Genomic DNA, 19,987 nt, shown 5'->3' on the forward strand with positions numbered 1-19,987 from the left:
CTCAAATAACTCCACGAGTCAGACACCCCTTTCTTCGGCATTGTGCCGACCGAAGGAGAATACCCGCTCGGACACATCTACATGATTGTTACCTTTGGAACTCCGGAAAACTACAGAACCGAGTTCGTTGGTCCACAACTCGGGACATATCATCAGAGTGGGGCTGAAGCAGCCCGATATACGCAGCGAAGCAAATCAGCGGTCCAACAACCACAGGCAAGGTTGGGAACAGTCGTAACTCTTACTCGATCTCCTTTTTCTGAAAAACAACAAATAAGCAAGGGTGAGTACAAACGTACTCAGCGGCCCACCTTCACCCGCGGAATGGAGAAATCAGATATAATGCATGGAATATGTGGAGCTCAGAATATTTGTAGAAACAGCAATATTTTATGCAGGGTTGTTTTGAAAAACATTTTGTATTTTGCAAAGCGCATCCTCTCCAAAAGGAGCAAGAAGTTTTTCAATTTAGAACAAAATCCCCTGGACTAAACCATCCAGGTATCTCAGCAGTTTCCCACTGGTTTTCATTTTCAAAAACAGCTACTGGACTTCCCGTCCACCATAGCTCACGGCTCAACCGTCGGACCTTTTAAAAACCACTTTTCTCAAACGCACCTTTTTTTTGAAAACAAAATATTAATTGCCATACCATACCAGACTCGTCCATTCCTGTGGACACAGACTATTCGAATAGGTTTGAAACTCTGCGCAGAGGGGTACACTTTACCCACTAGTCCGATTTCTGTGATCTCACCGTCGTGAGACCCGAATGCCGAATCTCTTTCTTTCCTCGCACGTTCTAACCTTAACGGTTATACCGGAAGGAGTCAGGCCACCGCCATGTCCAAACCGGACAAAACATTCCCCCTCCTTATCCTCCCGGTGCTCCCTAGCCTTCATAACCCTGGGGTTGGACCGTACGAGTTTAGATTGAGTGACTGCCCACACAGTCTCGAGTGGTTGTACTTATCATGAGTACAGGTAGTGAAGGATGATAAATCGGTCCTTATGTGAGGGGACAATCCTTCTGCTCACACCTAAACCAGCTGAGCCATCACCTTAGGCCCTTTCCTAAACCAGGGAGTCCCTGATCATCCCTACTCAAAGGTGATAAGGGTGAAAACCCTTCATCATACACATTTTGAAAGGTATTTTCTTTTGAAAACTCACACCTTTCCTCAAATCATTTGTAACAAATATATTAGGGATTGATTGCGGCAAGCGGCTGGGTGGCTATAATAACTTGTCTCAAAATCATATCATGCATAAAATAACAGGCTGAGGGTTGTGGTTGAAAAACATAGGTAATTTATGCATTAAAGGGATCCAGTGAGCTTGCCGTGCTTATCCGGCGAAGGGGGAAGAGGAGCTCGCGGAACTGGCTTCTAGCTCCACTGCCTGGCGTAGACTTGCAGATCTGGCCTCCACGAGATGGCACGAACGCTCCGATAACTATGCAACATGAACAAGCAAACATACAAACCAACAAGTATACCAACAAATATTTAGTATAGTGGTCAGAATAGCAATATATGGATGGGTAGAGTCGTGAGTAGAATCTATGTCATGTGGTGTTGAGATTCTGCTGGTGGTGGAGCGAAGGTGCTTACCAGGAGGGTGGACTGGAGACGAAGCGACACTATGCGTGTAGCCGGCAGAGCGGAGTAACTGAGTGGGTGGGGTGTTTGCCTTGGCTGAGGGTGTTGAGTGTGTGGAGTGGGAGAGGGTAGCTGGGTGTATTTATAGTTGGGTGTATGTGGTGTAGCACAATGAAGTTCACTGTTGGTGAGAATAGTGACGAATGAATCGTCTGACTTAATATGAACAGGAGAGTTATAGGCAGAATATGGGACAAGAGTATTTTGGGAGTTTTCTGGAATATGAACCATGCTTAAGGGATGACATGGTTGGATAGGGAATAGTTTGACAAGAATTTTAGAAACAAGAATGACTGAAATCTGAGTTTGGATGGAGGAGTTTTGGATTTTATAATCACAGGGAGAAAAAGAAAAGAAAAGGAAAGGAATATTCTTGGAATATTCTAGAATTTGAATATTTAGAGATATTTGGAAAAACAAAAATACAAATGTATTTTTGAGCGGGGTGCGAGGAATTATTTTTGGGCTTTTCTTGGGCAGAGGTTTATGTTGGTGGAAACTGTTCCTACCTACTGTGTCACATCAGATAGCAGTGAGGCGGGACCCAAATAGCTGGAATGTTGTGGTATTCTGGTCCGAGTGGGCTGTGGTATCTTGGGACAGGTTTTATAGGATTGAAGACGTATCCCTACAAACATGGTTCGCCTTTCTTTTTGGAAGTCTGGCTTGAAAGAATCCTAAAGTTAAGCGTGCTCAACTTGGAGAAATCTAGGATGGGTGACCAGATAGGAAGTTCCCTACTGGAATGAAAATCAGTCACCGGAGTTCGTATGACTGGAATATGGGTCTGGCTGGTCTTAGGTGGACTGGACAGCACGATGGATGAGTAGTTGAAATTTGGGGTGATCGGATGATCGATGAATAGTAACGGTGAATAGTAATGGTGAATAGTTCGTATGAACGAACGATGAACGGTAAATAGTGACAATAAACGAACGATGAATAGGAACTATAAACGAACGACGAACGATCGAATGATCGAACGAACGAACGATCGGAATTTCGGCAGCATAACGGCAGGAAAAAGATTATTTGGACGAACGAACGGACGAACGATCGGACGATCGGACGAACGAACCATGAACGATCGGACGAACGATCGAACGATCGGACGAACGAACGAACAAACTAAGAACAGGGGGACGAACGATCGAAGAACGACTGAACGATCCTTGTGCTAGTGGGTGCTTGTGTAGGAGGTGGGGTGGGAGTGGGCGTGTGGGGGGGAGGGAATTGCCATGAAATGGCTTGGGGTGGGATGAGAGGAGGCCCTTGCCCCTCTATTTATAGCCATGGTGGGGGGATTAGGGGGAGGGATGAGAGGATTAGTGGGAGGATGAGAGGATTAGTGGGAGATTAGCATGGATTTGTCTTATATGAGTGTAATTAGCTTGTAGAGCTCACCGTATGACACCGGAGGCATACGTATACGTATGAGCATGAGGAAAGTTATGAAGAAAATATTTGTAGGGACTTGAAAAATGATTTTGAAGGTATTTCTTAGGAAGAAAATACTTGGAGAATTATCGGTTGAGTATTTGGGCAGTATTTCTGAAAAGAATTTGAAGGGGATCATTGGGGAAATATTTGTAGGATATTTTGAGGAGGATTTTGGAGAGAATATAGACCACTATTGTTGGGGACTTGTTCTCAAATGCTATGAATTAAGAACAAGGCAACATAAAATATTAAATATTAATGTCCTTCGTCCGCGGAAGCATTATATCCCCAAGGATTTAATGAGCTTCGGACGAAGGCCATAAACAAAATATCACGAAGGTCATACCTTCGTGATCAGACTTGAAAAACAATATGAAGTAAAATGTAAAACATAAGGCATTATAGAAAGACATGCTGAAAATGAATAACAATATTCACATATATTTGATTATGTCAACCTAATTATTGAAACATAATATTTAGGTACATTTATACCTTCGTCTTAGCAGAAAGCAATAATTCCAGCGTAATGTGCCAGTGATTACAGGATTGCGTGAACAGTTCAGAGGTACTGTTCACCTATTTATAGACACAGGGCGTAGCCTGTGAGGAATTACAATTATGTCCCTCATAAGGGATTACAACGGTGACTCAAACATTTATGGACTAAAAGGTCATTCTACTTTTATGTCGGTTTGTAAATTCCGAAGCTTCATGAAGAGGAACCTTCGGTCATCTCATACGAACAGCTTCAGCCGAAAACTGCTTCTTCCTACAAGACCTTCGGCGACAAAGCATAGTCCCAACAGTAGCCCCTTTCGCGGTGCTAGATCGTTTTTCGTAACGAGCTTGATCCGTGAAAAAAGTCTCCTAAGCTTTAGGAAGCCGAAGGCCCAAAAAACACCTTCCCTGAGCTCGTTGTCGAGAAACGATTCAATTTCCCAGCGCATAGCGGTCCCACCTTGCAGAGTTACTGTTTGGTCTCTGCGGTCCACCGTGCAGCGAGTGCAAGCGGCTGTCCGCCTGGTGTAAAAATCCTGGCGCTTCGCCTTCTTACCTGCAGTACTATATAAACAGACGAGTAGGTGTGAAGTTACCACAGCATTCATTGCTATTTGCACTGTTTTGCTGCCAAAATTTTTAACCATAGCCGAAGCTTGACTCTCGGAATCGAACGAAGCTCCAGCTTGAAGCCTGCTTCGTCAGAAGAAAAAACTTCGGAAGAAGAAGTATTTAATTCCCACAAATTCAGAATTAAATGGCCAGAGTGCGTTCTACCGCTAGGGTTGAGCGTGAGGGAGGCGAAGCTGAAGGTTTGGAGACTATTCCCATCTCCGAAGCGATGCAACGATCCGGGCTGGTAACTTCGGAAAAAATCCCCAGTGCTGATGCAGAACAAGCAGAACAAACAACTGCCGAAGCAGAAGAAGAAAACATTGAGGAAACTGATCCCGAAGATGATTATCGTATTGCCATGCCAAGTAAACCCAGCCACTTGGACTTCGGAAAGTCTACTGTTTCAAAGGCTGATCTCTCCAAGATGGTAAAGTCGGGTTATTTCAGTGAAAGTCAGAAGAAGCTACTACGCTTCGGGGGGGGGAAGAAACTACCCCAAAGCCGGAGAAGGATGAAATAGTCATTTTCAAGAGCTTTCTAAAGGCTGGATTAAGATTCCCCCTACATGGGATTATTGCAGAGGTACTGAAGAGGTTTGGTATCTACTTTCATCAGTTGACTCCTAACGCTATCGTTAGGCTTAGTGTTTACATCTGGGCCCTCCGAAGCCAAGCGGTGGAGCCGTTTGCGGACAACTTTTGTCGAGTTCACGAGCTGCACTATCAGACGAAGGCTAGAAAAGATGGATTGCATGACAATTTTGGTTGCTATAATTTTGCTTATCAGAAAACCACAAAGTTCCCTGTAATCAGCTACCGAAGCAAATGGGCAGCAGGCTGGAAGTCGGAGTGGTTCTATGTCAAGGTTGATGACGACAAGGAGAAGCTTGTGCAAAGTCCTCTTGAACTAATCTTCGGAGAAACCCGACCTCGTTGCAACATGACACCAGAAGGTCCAACCCAACAAGCGTTGGATGAATTCAGAATTATTGCAGAACATATCAGTACAAGAGACCTGGTTCAGGAGTTTTTGGCTTTCAGAGTTTTTCCTAGTTTAAAAGAATGGGAAATGCCGAAGCTAGAGGGGGAGAAGAAAGAAGGGGAACTTGTGCGGTTACCTTACTATTACAAGTTTAAGAAATACTTTAAAACACCTTGCCAAGAGTGGTTGGAAACAATTGAAATAATGTGCAATGAAATACTTGGCAATTACTCCAAAAAAGAAGATCAGTTGATGACTGCGGCCTTCGGCACCCGTCCGAAGCGAAGACTGAATCGAGTGCTGGACGCCTTGGGTTTTGAATACCCTGACTACGAAAATCTGAATAAAGGTGTCGGAGGCCGGAAAAGGAAAAGGATAACCGAAGCCTTAAATGAAGATGAGAAAGAACCATCAAAGAAGAAAATTCCGAAGAAGAGGAAAGTGTCTTCTCCGAAGCAAAAAGTATCCGACGAAGAAGAAACTCCCGCATCACACTCTGCCACTGACGTGGAGGAAATTTTGAAGGTAATGACAGAATCCCTGCCTGCGAAGCTAAGTCCATTGGGGCCTCAACTGACAAAGTTTTTTCAGAAGGAAAAGGAGCCCGAAAAAACGAAGAAAACGACTAAAGCAAAGAGACAAAGAATCATCGCTGTGACAGAGGTCATTGACAAGACACCACCGAGAGCTTCACCTGAGAAGATACCGGCGGCTGAGGAAATAACAAATATTGAAATCACACCTTCGGAGGTCGCGGCTGCCGAAGCTACCTCAATTGAAGATTTGAACTTGGAAAGCACAATCGAACACATCGACAAAATGCTGCTAGACATGGCCACAGAAGAAGTTACTACTGCCGCCGAAGAGGCCATGGCCGCAGTGTCGGGGAAAGAAAAGGAAATTGCTGACGAAGCTTCAGAGGACGAGGCCTTCATGTTTCAAAATTTAGTTGGAGAAAAATTGTCAAAAACCGAAATAGAAGAGCTTAAAGAGTATGCCAAATCTTGCGGATATAAACCAGGAGCACTCCTCTTCGGAGGTATTGATGATGAAAAATTAGACTGTATCCGGGATCAAACTGGAGCTAAGGTTATCGGTACTCTGTCAAAGAGTATCGGCTTTCCGAAGCTAGAAACGGACATTAGCCGCTACCGACGACAACATATCGTTGGTAGTTTATTTTATTCCAATTTCAAGGTGAACTACTTTTCCCTTGACTTTTATTGTTTTTAATAATGAAGACATGTCTAACGAAGGTTGTTTTCGTGCAGAGTATGCTGTTGAGCAAAGCTTTGAAAATGCAGCAAGATCTGGAAGACAAGAAACACGAGGTTATAATTGAAAATTTAGAAGGCAAAATAAAAGAGCAATCAGCTACTATTGAAAAGAAGAACTTCGAGCTTCAAGCAACCGAAGGCTTATTGGCGGAAGCCGAAGCTAAAATAACAGAACTGAACACGAAGCTTCTCTGCCAATCTGAACAGTTTGAACAAGAAAAGCAAAAACTTAATGCAAAACTTGAAGCCGAAGTCCAACAAAATTCAGATTTGAAAAAACTATTGGCGGGCCTTCAAGACAAATGTTTGGAATTTAGCAACAAATGTATTCAACGACTGAGAAAACTTTTCCACTCAGTTGGAGCTAGCAGTGAGAAATTCACCCCGTCAGCTGAAGATTTACCAAAGACCTTCGAACATATTGAGGGTGAAATTGATGAGCTTGACGAAGTTATAGCCGGGCACGGTGACTTCTGCGCCTGGGTAGCTTCTCGGGGCACTGCTGCAGCTTTCCTAAAAGCTGGCTGCGATCATGGAAAAATTGTCAATAGGCCCAATTTCACTTTATCACCATCAATTCTAGATGACATCCCTGATCTCGCCCGAAGCATTTCTAATAGATTTGTAAAGATGATATGGACAAAAGGCGGGCGAGAAAAGGCTGGAGACGAAGCTCGGAGTCATCTTGAACCAGTAAGAAATCATACCTTGTGCTTACCTCTTCCTTCAAGCTCGATTTTGACTTACAACAACTTAATTCATGTAGGATGACGAAGCCGAGGCCGATGGTTAAAGAGAATGACGCCGAAGCTGAGGTCCCTTGAAGATTAAATAGGAGTAGACTGTAGACAGACTCAAGAAACTTTTGAGATAACTTTTGTAAATGTGACTAAACTTGTCTTTAATGATTTCTGTTCATACCTTGTAATATGCTCTTACCCTTCCATTAATGTATGAGAGGTGCTTTGATGTGGACGAAATTATCTTTTTGAACCGAAAGCGAAAAAACACCTTCCCTTCTTTTCGTACACAGCGAAGCATAAAAAACAACATTTCCCTTTCTTCCGAAGCTCTTCTTTTCGTACACGAAGAAGTACAAAAGACAGTTTTTTCTTTCTGCCGAAGCAACCACTTATGCTATGATGATGGTTATCCTACATATGCCTGGATGAATGTTTATGAATGCAAATGTTATGATGTAATGTGATGTGCAAACGAATGTCCAAACACATATCTGAAGCCATAATCACAGCCATTATTTCCTTAGAAACAAACACATATCAGCGCTAACTTTTCGCTGTAAGCTCTGCATTCCCTTAGGAACGACTTTGGAGCTTCTTCGCCTTTTACTTTCGGCGGAATCAGCGTTGACTTTTCGCTGTAAGCTCTGCATTCCCTTAGGAACGACTTTGGAGCTTCTTCGCCTTTTACTTTCGGCGGAATCAGCGTTGACTTTTCGCTGTAAGCTCTGCATTCCCTTAGGAACGACTTTGGAGCTTCTTCGCCTTTTACTTTTCGACACTCGATGGTGCGTTCTCAGCTTTTGCATTTACATCCTTGGGGGATTTTGCTCTTATAGAACTAAAAAAGGAAATTACATATGATGGCCCCATTAAAAACCTTTCTCCCCCTTCAGAAAGGAAAAGGGTGCCATGAAAGAAAAAATATAAAAAATTACATCAAGTTACACATAATATCGCCGAAGCTCATCCGCATTCCAAGATCTAGGAATGTCGTTGTCGTCCATATCCTTCAATCTGTATGAACCGGGTCTTGACGAAGATGCTACCAAAAAAGGTCCCTCCCATTTCAACTGCAACTTGCCCACTGTATCTGGGTTAGCCACTCGCCGAAGCACCAAATGTCCTGGCTCAATATTCTTTAGCCGAACCTTTCTATCATGCCATTTGATTGTTTCGGCTTGATACTTATTGATGTTCTCCACAGCTTGAAGCCTGATCCCTTCTATAGCATCTTTTTCCACAGAATAAACAGCTTCAGAATCTGATTCTGCCGAAGCTACTACTCTTATTGATCTAGTTTTGGCTTCCTCCGGAGTTATTGCTTCGTCACCAAACAATAGTTTGAATGGAGTAAAGCCTGTTGACCTTGATATTGTTGTGTTGTGGCTCCATACCACTTTGATTAATTGATCTGGCCACTTTCCCCTGGGTTGATTGAAGATTAACTTCATTATTCCTGTTATTATAATGCCATTGGCTCTTTCAACGAGTCCATTTGACTCCGGATGCCTGACTGATGCAAAATGGATCTTCATACCAATTTGATCACAGAAATCTCTGAAAGCTTCGGAGTCGAACTGTGTTCCATTATCTATAGTGATGGCCTTTGGAACCCCGAAACGACAAACAATATTCTGCCAGAAAAACTTTTGAATGGTGGCCGAAGTTATTGTGGCTAAAGGCTTTGCCTCAATCCATTTAGAAAAATATTCCACAGCCACTACAACATATCTTAAGTTCCCTTGGGCCGGTGGTAACGGACCTAACAAGTCAAGGCCCCACCTTTGCAATGGCCAGATGGGTTGTATGAGCTGGGTTAAGGACGAAGGTTGTTTTTGATCTCTTGCACATTTCTGACAACCTTCGCACTTTTGAACTAATTCCGCTGCATCCGAAGCTGCCTTCGGCCAATAAAACCCTTGGCGGAAAACTTTTCCAAGTAACGGCCTAGATCCAATGTGAGATCCACACATGCCTGCATGTATTTCTTTCATCAATTCTATGCCTTCGGTTCTAGATAAACACTTGAGTAGTGGAGCACAAACTCCATGCTTGTACAACTCCCCTTCTATCATGACATATGGACGAGCTCTTGCCTCTATCCTCCTGTTATAAGTTTCGTCATCTGAAAGGAATTTACCCTGAAGGTAAGAGATGATCTCAGTTCTCCAGTCTTCGCTATAAACAGGAGATATATTGAGGACTGCTCTTTCAAGAAGTTCCACTGAAGGTGCTTTTATTGTTTCGAAGAACACATCCGAAGGTAAGGGCTGCCCCTGTGCTGCTGACTTAGCTAGCAAATCAGCATGCTCATTTTGTCCTCGAGGGATATTTTTGACAGAAAATCCTTCGAAGGAAGCTTCGACTTTTCGGACCGTGTCTAGATATTTTTCAAGCTTCGGATCTTTAGCCTTGCAACTCTTGTCGATATGACCCGAAACAACCTGGGAATCAGTTTTAAGAATGGCCCTTCTGATTCCCATTGCTTTTAACTTCTGAAGACCCAAAAGCAGGGCTTCGTACTCAGTAATATTGTTTGTACAACTAAAATCGAGTCTTGCCGCATAACAAGTTTTAACTTTGGATGGTGAGACCAACACAGCGGCTGCTCCTGCTCCGAAGGTTCCCCAAGACCCATCGCAAAACACTGTCCATACTTCGGCATCTTTATTTGTTTCTTCATCCTGAGCCCCTGGCGTCCAATCGGCGATAAAATCTGCCAACGCTTGAGACTGGATCGAAGATCTATGCACATAATCAATGCAAAATTCATTGAGCTCTGCAGCCCATTTTCCAATCCGCCCAGTAGCTTCTCTATTTCTCATAATATCCTTCAACGGCTGCGAAGAAGGAACAACAATATTGTATGCTTGAAAGTAATGCCGAAGCTTCCTGGATGCCATCAAAACAGCATATAACACCTTCTCCAATTCTGTATAGTTTTTCTTTGGTATACTAAGAACTTCAGATACAAAATACACTGGGACCTGCTTCTTGACTTGGCCATCAAGCTTCTCCTGAACAAGTGCTGCACTTACCGCTGAGTGCGAAGCTGCCACATATAATAACAAAGGAGCCCCTGGCGTTGGTGGAGTTAATGTTGTTAAATCTATCAAATATTGCTTCAGTTCCTCGAAGGCTTTTTGTTGGCTTGGTCCCCATTGAAAGACTTTGGCTGATTTCAGCACTTCGAAGAATGGTAAATTTCTTTCTGCTGATCTAGATATAAATCTATTAAGAGATGTCAGCCTCCCTATCAATCTTTGGGCCCCCTTTTTGTAGTTGGTGGCTCCATTCGAAGTATAGCTTCAATTTTACTTGGATTAGCTTCAATTCCCTTTGTTGAAACCAAGCATCCAAGAAATTTCCCCTTCTTTACTCCGAAGACACATTTTTCTGGATTCAACTTTAGGCCAGCTTGTCTAAAACTGGCGAAGGTCTCCTGCAAATCAGCAATGTGATTTTCCTGTTTCGTGCTTTTTACAATGATGTCATCAACATAAGTTAGCACATTTCTGCCTATCTGAGACTGGAGAACCTTCGCAGTCATTCTGCTGAAACTTCCTCCAGCGTTCTTGAGCCCCTCAGGCATCCGAAGGTAACAATATGTTCCACTAGGGGTTATGAAACTGGTCTTTGGCTCATCCTCCTTCTTCATCCAAATTTGATGATAGCCTGAATAACAATCGAGAAGACTCATAAGCTCTGACGAAGCTGCTGCATCAACTAAGGAGTCTATCCTTGGCAAAGGGAATTCGTCCTTCGGACAGGCCTTGTTGAGATCTGTAAAATCGATACACATTCGCCATTTGCCATTGGCCTTTTTTACCATAACAGTGTTAGCTAGCCATTCTGGGTACTTTACTTCTCTGATAACTCCTGCACTGAGGAGTCTTTTGACTTCATTACGAGCACCTTCGGCCTTGTCATCAGACATTTTCCGAAGCCTCTGCTTTCTAGGTCTGAAGGATGGGTCAACATTGAGCGAGTGTTCAATAACATCCCTGTTAACTCCGCAAAGATCATTGGCTGACCATGCAAAAACATCTTTGTTGTTGAACAAAAACCTTATCAAGGTTTTCTCCTGTTCTTCGGATAATTGAGAGCCCAACAGCACCCTCTGCTCTGCTATGTCCTCACATAAGAGCATGGGCTTCGGCTGATCTGCTGAAGCTGCTTTCTCCCTTCTGAATTTGTACTGTTCACACGCTTCAGCTCCATCTATGTTATGGATTGCTTTTGAGTCAGTCCAGTTTCCCTCAGCCCTTCTGGCAGCTTCCTGACTCCCATGAATAGCAATGGGTCCCTGATCCGAAGGTATCTTCATGCAAAGGTAAGCAGGATGAAGAATTGCTTCGAAAGCATTGAGGGTGCCACGACCAATAATTGCATTGTAAGGGTATTCCATGTCAACAATGTCAAACACAACTTGCTCAGTTCTGGTGTTGTTGATGAATCTGAAGGTCACTGGCATGGTGATCTTGCCCAGTGCTACAATCTGTCTTCCTCCGAAGCCACAGAGAGGGTGTGTAGCATCATGAATCTTATCTTCTGGCTCTTGCATTTGCCTGAAGGCCTTAGCAAATATGATATCAGCTGCACTGCCTGTATCAACCAAGACATTATGGACCAGAAACCCTTTGATAACGCAAGAAATAACCATAGCATCGTTATGAGGAAAATCCTTGAGCTGAAGGTCCTCCTGGGAGAAGGTGATTGGTATGTGGGACCACCTTGACTTGATGAAGGGTCCCTGCACTCCAACATGTTGTACCCTTCTCTGCGCCTCTTTCTTTTGCTTTTTGTTGGCTGGTTCTGAGCACGAACCACCTGTTATCGGGAGCACCAGCTTCGGAGCCGAAGCAGCTCCAGCTCGATCATTGAACGAAGCCATCAGCTCAAAAAAGTGGAAGTGAGTTCACCGGAGGTGGGCGCCAATGTTGGGGACTTGTTCTCAAATGCTATGAATTAAGAATAAGGCAACATAAAATATTAAATATTAATGTCCTTCGTCCGCGGAAGCATTATATCCCCAAGGATTTAATGAGCTTCGGACGAAGGCCATAAACAAAATATCACGAAGGTCATACCTTCGTGATCAGACTTGAAAAACAATATGAAGTAAAATGTAAAACATAAGGCATTATAGAAAGACATGCTGAAAATGAATAACAATATTCACATATATTTGATTATGTAAACCTAAATATTGAAACATAATATTTAGGTACATTTATACCTTCGTCTTAGCAGAAAGCAATAATTCCAGCGTAATGTGCCAGTGATTACAGGATTGCGTGAACAGTTCAGAGGTACTGTTCACCTATTTATAGACACAGGGCGTAGCCTGTGAGGAATTACAATTATGTCCCTCATAAGGGATTACAATGGTGACTCAAACATTTATGGACTAAAAGGTCATTCTACTTTTATGTCGGTTTGTAAATTCCGAAGCTTCATGAAGAGGAACCTTCGGTCATCTCATACGAACAGCTTCAGCCAAAAACTGCTTCTTCCTACAAGACCTTCGGCGACGAAGCATAGTCCCAACAACTATATTTTATTTGTTGATATCAACTTGCAAACAAACATTTTGAAATGAAATTTGAAATTCATTTTGAATTTAGAGCGAGTTTGAGAAAATTTCAAGATTTGAATTTTTGGGATGCTACAACGTCCCTTGGTCACACCCATTATGGGGACGGCCATGAATTTTCAATAGATTTTCTGAACAAGTCACATCCATACAGTATACATAATGAATGTATTGAGACAGAAGGAAGATATCGATAGAGATCAAAGGAAAGCCAAATATAGCTACTGAACTGTAAGTCTAGTTAGCAGAAGCATTGAAGCACAAAGCGAAGTGAAGACCAGCCAAGAGCCATCTACCAGACGTCCAATCTGTCGCCGATCAAATAAATTTCAAACCTAACAAGGCATGGGCAGACCACGTGGTTTGAATTCGCAAAAGCAGGAGATGAAGATAAAATGCTGATTTCTAAAGCATGAGATGAAGATAAAATGCTGATTTCTAAAGCATGAGACGAAGATAAAGTGCTGATTTCTAAAGCATGAGACGAAGATAAAATGTTGATCCCTAAAGCATAAGATGAAGATCTTTGAGTGGATTATTTTCAACAATCCACTCAAAGCTCGGGGGCTACACCCATTGGGTGCACCTCCGGTGCGTCCAATAAATCCTTAACTCCAAAAGACAGAATGCTGATCTCTAAAGCATGAGCTGACGACAAAGCACCAATTTCTGAGGCATAAGATGAAGATCGTTGAATGTACCAAAGGAGGGCAATAGAAGATTGTTTTTTACTGAGTCACTCAGAGTTCAGAAGCAACGTTCAACAGGTGCACATTCAAAGCGTCCATCACTAAAATGAAAATCAAAATCGCAAGCTAGACCTAGAATCTTTAGGTCGATTATTTCAAAATCAACTCAAAGATTGGGGGCTTGTGGGGGACAGATATCCCCCGGGTCCACTAGAAGGCTAGAAGGCCTTGCGAAAGGCTTTGGGCCTGTTGTCTCGCAAGGCCGTCCCTTCATGGGCCAGGGGAGAACTGCTGGCAGAATGGGCCGATGCAGGGAATAAGCGGACGCGGGCCCAGGCGGCTCGTGGGATCTAAGCGTTATCCACAGCTCTAATCTGATTCTCTCGCGCGACACCCTTGGACGTCGGAACCAAATAAAGATAAGTCGGCATGATTATTGGAAGATAAGTTCAGTCGGTTCACTATTACTTATGAATACATCATTATCATACACGCATGTAATGCCCCACGGTCGAAGGTGCTCCTGAGGTTGCGCACTTGGTTGACCATTATTTTGAGCCGGTTGTACATCGCTTGTGGCTCCTCTCCTTTGTTGAGGACGAATCGACCGAGCTCTCCCTCGATCGTCTTGCGCTTAGTGATTTTGGTCACCTAGTCCCCTTCATGCGCCGTTTTGAGGACATCCCAAATTTCTTTGGCATTTTTCAACCCTTGCACCTTATTATACTCCTCTCGATACAAGGAGGCGATGAGTATAGAAGTTGCTTAGTAATTAAAATGCATTATTTGGGTGGCCTCATCACAGTCGACTTAAAATTGTTGTATATGAACTTATCCACCTGACAAATGATCAACTGGGTAAACTAGTTAGTCCATAAGGTTTGTGATGATCGTCAAATACCAAAATCGATTATAGGAAATGTTGAGGCCATTTCCCTTTCAAACACCCACAATGAAATGCATATGACAGATTAAGTTTAGTTCCATAAGTTAATCGTGCGAGAGTCTTGAGTCGCTCTTGACCGTGAGCACGACTGATATACCAGTTTTACACTCTGCAGAGGTTGTGCCCTTTACCCACAAGTCGTGTTACCCATTTGCCAAGGGACCGCGACTTCCCATTCATCTCTGCCGAGGAGACGAGGCAGGGTAGCACTACGAGGCGTTTACAAAGTTCCACTAGCTTCAGAAAACCCGCTACGGTTTCTGAGAAGGGCATATAGGAATCCCTCGTCTAAAAAAGTCATCGCAACATGATCGACCCGAGAACCTCCATATACCACAACTCCTCTACCGCCCTTGCCCCTTTCGGGTAAGGTAGTCATCCATTAGCTTTCCTAATTAGTCAGTCAAGGGCGTCCCATTCGACCATTGTGGTAGCACGATTATCTCAAGTTAAGCTCCATGTTCCAATTAAAACAATGATCTTGTCATGAACAATAATTAAAACAACAACATAACTGGAACATGATCATAACTCAAATGTAACATTAATCCCAATACCTGGTAAAGCAATAGCAAGTATACCCAATAGTTCATTTGTCTGCAAGGGGTGGGGTAAACAAAACTAGGGAAATCTATTAGGTCCCATCAAATTAACCTGATCATGTCACGGTGATTAACAAAGAACATTATTAGGTAAAGAAGAGTGATCAAGGGCATAACTTGCCTTAGCCTTGAAACTCCAGGTACCTCACCAAGTTGGTCTTCAGATTTCTGGTGACCTCACTTCTATTCGTAGCAATACATACAAATAGTCAGGAAGTACATAAAAATAACATTACACCAAACATAAGAACAAATAGCGTAAGAATACTATATGCACTGCTACGAGAATGTAGGTTCGAGAACCACTAAAATCGGAGTTACGGTTAAGGAGTTATAATTTTCTGAAGATTTAGGAGTTAGACATAAAACAAATTAGGAGCATGATTTCAACCATATGTTTTATAACAAAATAAAGTTATTAGATGATGAACAATATTAATATGAGTTTAATGCAACTGGAATGGATCAAAAAGAAGTTAAAATGAATTACTTATAAATTAATCAAGATTCTAGAATCATTTCTATACTAGAAATCATTTTCTATATTAATTTATTCGATTTACTTACTCTCTGGGTCGTGGTTATCATTCCAGGAAGTCCAGGGTTACTTTGGCTAAAAACAGGACCTATATTAAAGGTTTTATCACTGCCACCAGACTGCGGGTTGATTACATAGAAGCATAAGGGCTCTTTTGCAAATTACCGAGGCCGAAGGGGTATGGGATGTTTCTGGCCGCGTGATCTGAGATGGAGGGCCCAGATTACATCGGAACGACATCGAACCGGTATGCACGCTAAGTCGTTGGATTTAAGATCCAGGGTCCATGTTTTAAATAATCGTGATCAGATCACCACCGCACATCAGCCATCCCGCGGTCGATGATGCACCCCAAATCGGTGCGCGCCCCGCAATCTCAACCGTCCTTAATAGAATCAACGGCTCCAAGCCATCTCCTTCATCCCGCAGGCTGGCCACGCTGGCACGTTCGCCGGAGATGGCTGAGATGGCGCCCCAACCCATAATCCCGGTTGTCCGCGTGCGTAATATGAAGAGTAGGCTGAGGCAAAGCGGGGAAGTACACCCTTACCGGTGGTTAGGGCGATGGCGGGGTTCTCCCTGGGGAGGTGCGGATCCGGGGGGTTTGGCCTTACTCCGATGAGCAATCCTCGAGTACCAGCGCGCCGCCACACACATGGTGTCTATTTTATATATGAAGTCAAATTGAAAGTGTACTTTAGAACTCCAGTATAAAATGTAAACAAATTTTATTTATTGTTTATTTATTGATTTATGCAAATACTTTTAAACATACACACCACAATATTTATTTTAGAAAATTTATTTACAAGGTGTGGTATGATAATCTACCATTTTAGAGAATGTCTCCAAATATATTATTCAAAGGAATAACTTAAATCATATGAAGCCCTTTTTCATTAAGACATTTTATTGTAACTACATTTATTTTTAGGAGAGGTGAGAAAATTCTTAATAAAAGACACTTGGATTCAAAATCTTTATATTATTTTATTAAGTATCTAGGATAGAATTTTGAGGTGTTACACCAAACCGCTAGTCACATCCGTTGTCGCGTGGTCGTCCACAATCGTCGTTGCGCCCTCGTCCGTCCACCACCACACCGCACTCTAAAATTGATATTTTATCATTTTAAAATTTATCTCTTTGTTACTATGTCATCTACTTCTATAACTTGTGGGACTATCTGTATATGATTTATGAGTCCGATAGCAAGTTGAGGAGCCACAAATAATATTGGCAAAATTGCAAATAGCTCCCCGCAACAAGCCCAGTGATGTTGACAGAAAAGCCCATCGCGTTGTGTCAGTCACCAAACCAGACCAAACATAATACGATGCTGCGGCGCCTTGTCGGCGGAGCCGCCGCCGTGCGTTCGCCGCTGCCGCCGCCGTTCTGTCGGCTGCTTCACAACGGCGGCGGAGGTGGTGGGTGTAGCTCGGGGGAGCCGGAGAGCGTGGCGTACCGCATGTCGATGCTGCGGCGCCCCTCTACCGTCAGCAAGAAGGGGCTCACCTGGAACTGGTGCAGCCTCATCGGTCGCCTCGCCGCACCGGTGAGGCCGATCGACACTAGCTTTCTTGAAGTCCCCAGGGCGTACACCTTCCTCTCCGTCACCCTCTCGTCGCCCGCGCCCTCTTCGAGCTCGTCCAACATAAAGTTGAGTCCCTCGCTCCGGATCCCCCTCAGCCAATCCTTGTGTTATTTCCTCTCTCACTTTCTGCAGAGTTATTTGTTCTCTCCTAGTAAGGGCTTTCCTAGTAAGGGCTTGTTAGGTTATTCCCATCCCATAGGGATTGAGAGAGATTTTGGCTTGACAAGGATTTAAACCCGCCCAATCTGCTCCCATCCACTGATCCACATGGATTGTAATTAAAACGAACAGACCCTAATTGGGTGCATTCTCATAGCCTTCTTTTTATATATATCATGTGGGACGTCATGTTTCGATTGTGTGCCGCATATATAGTTTCATCATTATGTAGAGTTAATATACTTCGATTAAAATATTTTTGTCTTGTGTAAAATTTGGTGCCTTAAGCCCTATGAGAAACAAAGGGCATACAACCACAAGAACAATTGAGCACAGTTCTAACAGAATCAGTAGGGACTTTCTGTGATGCGATTCACTCCATTCTGGTAACATCCCATCTTCCATGCTTCAGTGGAGCAAACATTTAGCTGAAGGTCCGCCATGTTTATAGTTGTATAAAGTACTTTGGTGCATCATGAATAGCTTGGGGCGAATTTCGCACCAAACAAAATCGAAGTCGTACTTCCAAATTTGGAAGCCTTATGTTTGACTAAGACTGAACCTTCTCATGCTTAGTGTGCAAGAAAAGTCAATGTACCATTCAAATAGAGAATTGAATCCATCAAGCAAACTAGGCAGTAGGCACTATTTGCCACAAAGTAGCTTAAGAAGCAACTCATTTTCATGATACCCAGGAACAAATCAGGAGCTCCACAATGCATGCCTGATTTAATAATACTTCTTTTAATTTTATTTTTCCTACTACCATGTTAAACTGTTATTATTATTTGGACTGATTTACTGAATGAAAATTAGGTTGTATCACTATAATTACAGCATGAAGGACTTGAGCTAGGTGATCTAACGATATATTTATTTGCATGTTTTTGTTCAAGTAACTTTATTGTGATTTTGGCTAAATGAAACTGGGGTTATATCATTATGCTTACAATATGAAGAACTTGAACAGTGTGACATTGCAGCTGAATGGTGAGCTGGCAAATGTTGGCCTAAAGCATCTGAAGCATGATGACCTCGTTTATGTATCTGGTCATCTGGGCTCTTATCATAAAGTCAGTCCAAGTGGTGAACGGCACATTGTCTATAAGGTCTGATAGCTGTAACTATTTGTTATTTTCTTTACCATTCTGAATATACTCCCTCCGCCCCAAAATATTAATCGTTTTAGTCTTTGATTTTATGTCTATGTTCAAATGGATGATGATGAATCTGGATACATATATAAAACAAATACATTAATTATTGAATGAATCAACTAAAAAGATAAAACGAATTTTATTTTAGGACGGAGGGAGTATTATATATGCTTGTCTGTTAAAAACCAACTGTACAACTAGTGGCTCTATATTAGTACCACCTACCCACGTGTTGTATGTCAGTAGATATTGTGTTTTGTAAATTGTCATATACATATATTACTGATGCACCCTTGATAGTTTGATGAGATGTGGACATGTTATCATATATACATCTAGTACCGATGCAGCCATTGATCAGACATGAACATGTGTCCATATAAATTTCTGTTGTGCAGCCTTTGGTCAGAATTCACATAATATAGGTCCTATTGCTTACTCATATTTTCATCATAATACGATCATATAAATTCATCTATTCAATGTCTTGGCACCTCAACATTGTGGACAGGTAATATTTTTTGGATGGTAATAAACTGAAATATGTGCATGATGTTTACCTGTTCCATGTTGCTTTGTGATATTAGTTTTCTTAGTGTGTGTGTTTTTTCAGTGCACTATCTCTTCCCTACATTTTTAATTGGGCACCCACCATTTTACAGATTTATGTCAGAGAGCTGAATTATGTTGTTGATCAAAATAAGAAGCCTCAGAATGATGCAGACTCAACAAGTCCACCATCAATGACATCTGTCACCCGTAAGTTTTGCCCAATTTAATTCTCCAATTTTGATATTGAAGCTACTAGTCTCTGATCAGTCCCTTTTGTTTACATTGTCAGTTCAAATGCTAAAAGAGAATGAATGTATAGGCAGGCTTCGCTTGTGGCAGGTCTTCTTTGCGAACCCATATGAGTGGTGGGACAACCGACGATCCAAACCATGGGCCAACTACCCTGATTTCAAGCACAAGGACACTCGTGAGAAAATATGGCTTCGTCCAGATGACCCTCCTTGGGTACGAAAGCAGCTTGAATTATATGACCTGGAAGTAGCAGAGAATGGCCATAGGTGTAAAAGTCGACTGTCAAAAAAACAAAATTGGAAAACCCAAGATTTTGACTACTTTGATGATGAAGAAGTACAGCATTTAGCGGAAGCATGAATAGGACGCATGGCATTGTCTGCCAAGAATGAAGAAATTCACCAGGCCATTTGGGTGGTTTGGGGGTGGGGGCGGCTGTTTCTTTGCTCAGGGATCGTACTCAATTGTATCGATGTATGTTTGGTAGGATGTGGATATGTTGAGTCTTCTAGTTTGTAATTTTATTTATGCGTATTTTGAGATGCAAGTGTGAGGGAACCTCGACAGTCGACATATTAGCGAGGCCCTATCAATTAACATGCCTCGAAGTTTGCTAAGTGATACTTGGGCCTGTTTGGTTCAACTTTTTTCTGACCAGCTTTTCTGAAAATCTGGCTGTGTAGA

At 42.6% G+C, this 19,987-nt stretch overlaps 1 protein-coding gene across 2 annotated transcripts; it reads left to right on the forward strand.

Annotated features, from left to right (window-relative positions):
- Positions 1-16,875: 16,875 nt before the first annotated feature.
- Positions 16,876-19,957, forward strand: LOC100276246 (uncharacterized). 2 transcript variants are annotated; one of them, XM_035965581.1, is made up of 4 exons: positions 16,876-17,248; positions 18,313-18,451; positions 19,162-19,258; positions 19,391-19,957. In XM_035965581.1, exons 1-4 carry the CDS (start codon positions 16,926-16,928, stop codon positions 19,411-19,413), a joined length of 582 nt encoding a protein of 193 aa, XP_035821474.1. In that variant the 5' UTR covers positions 16,876-16,925; the 3' UTR covers positions 19,414-19,957. The 2 variants fall into 2 exon arrangements, with proteins under 2 accessions (XP_035821474.1, NP_001143553.2); NM_001150081.2 differs by having other exon boundaries at positions 16,901-17,248; positions 19,341-19,946.
- Positions 19,958-19,987: the final 30 nt, after the last annotated feature.

This window comes from Zea mays, chromosome 1, assembly GCF_902167145.1.
Source record: "Zea mays cultivar B73 chromosome 1, Zm-B73-REFERENCE-NAM-5.0, whole genome shotgun sequence".
In the NCBI taxonomy this organism is placed as follows: Eukaryota; Viridiplantae; Streptophyta; class Magnoliopsida; order Poales; family Poaceae; genus Zea; species Zea mays.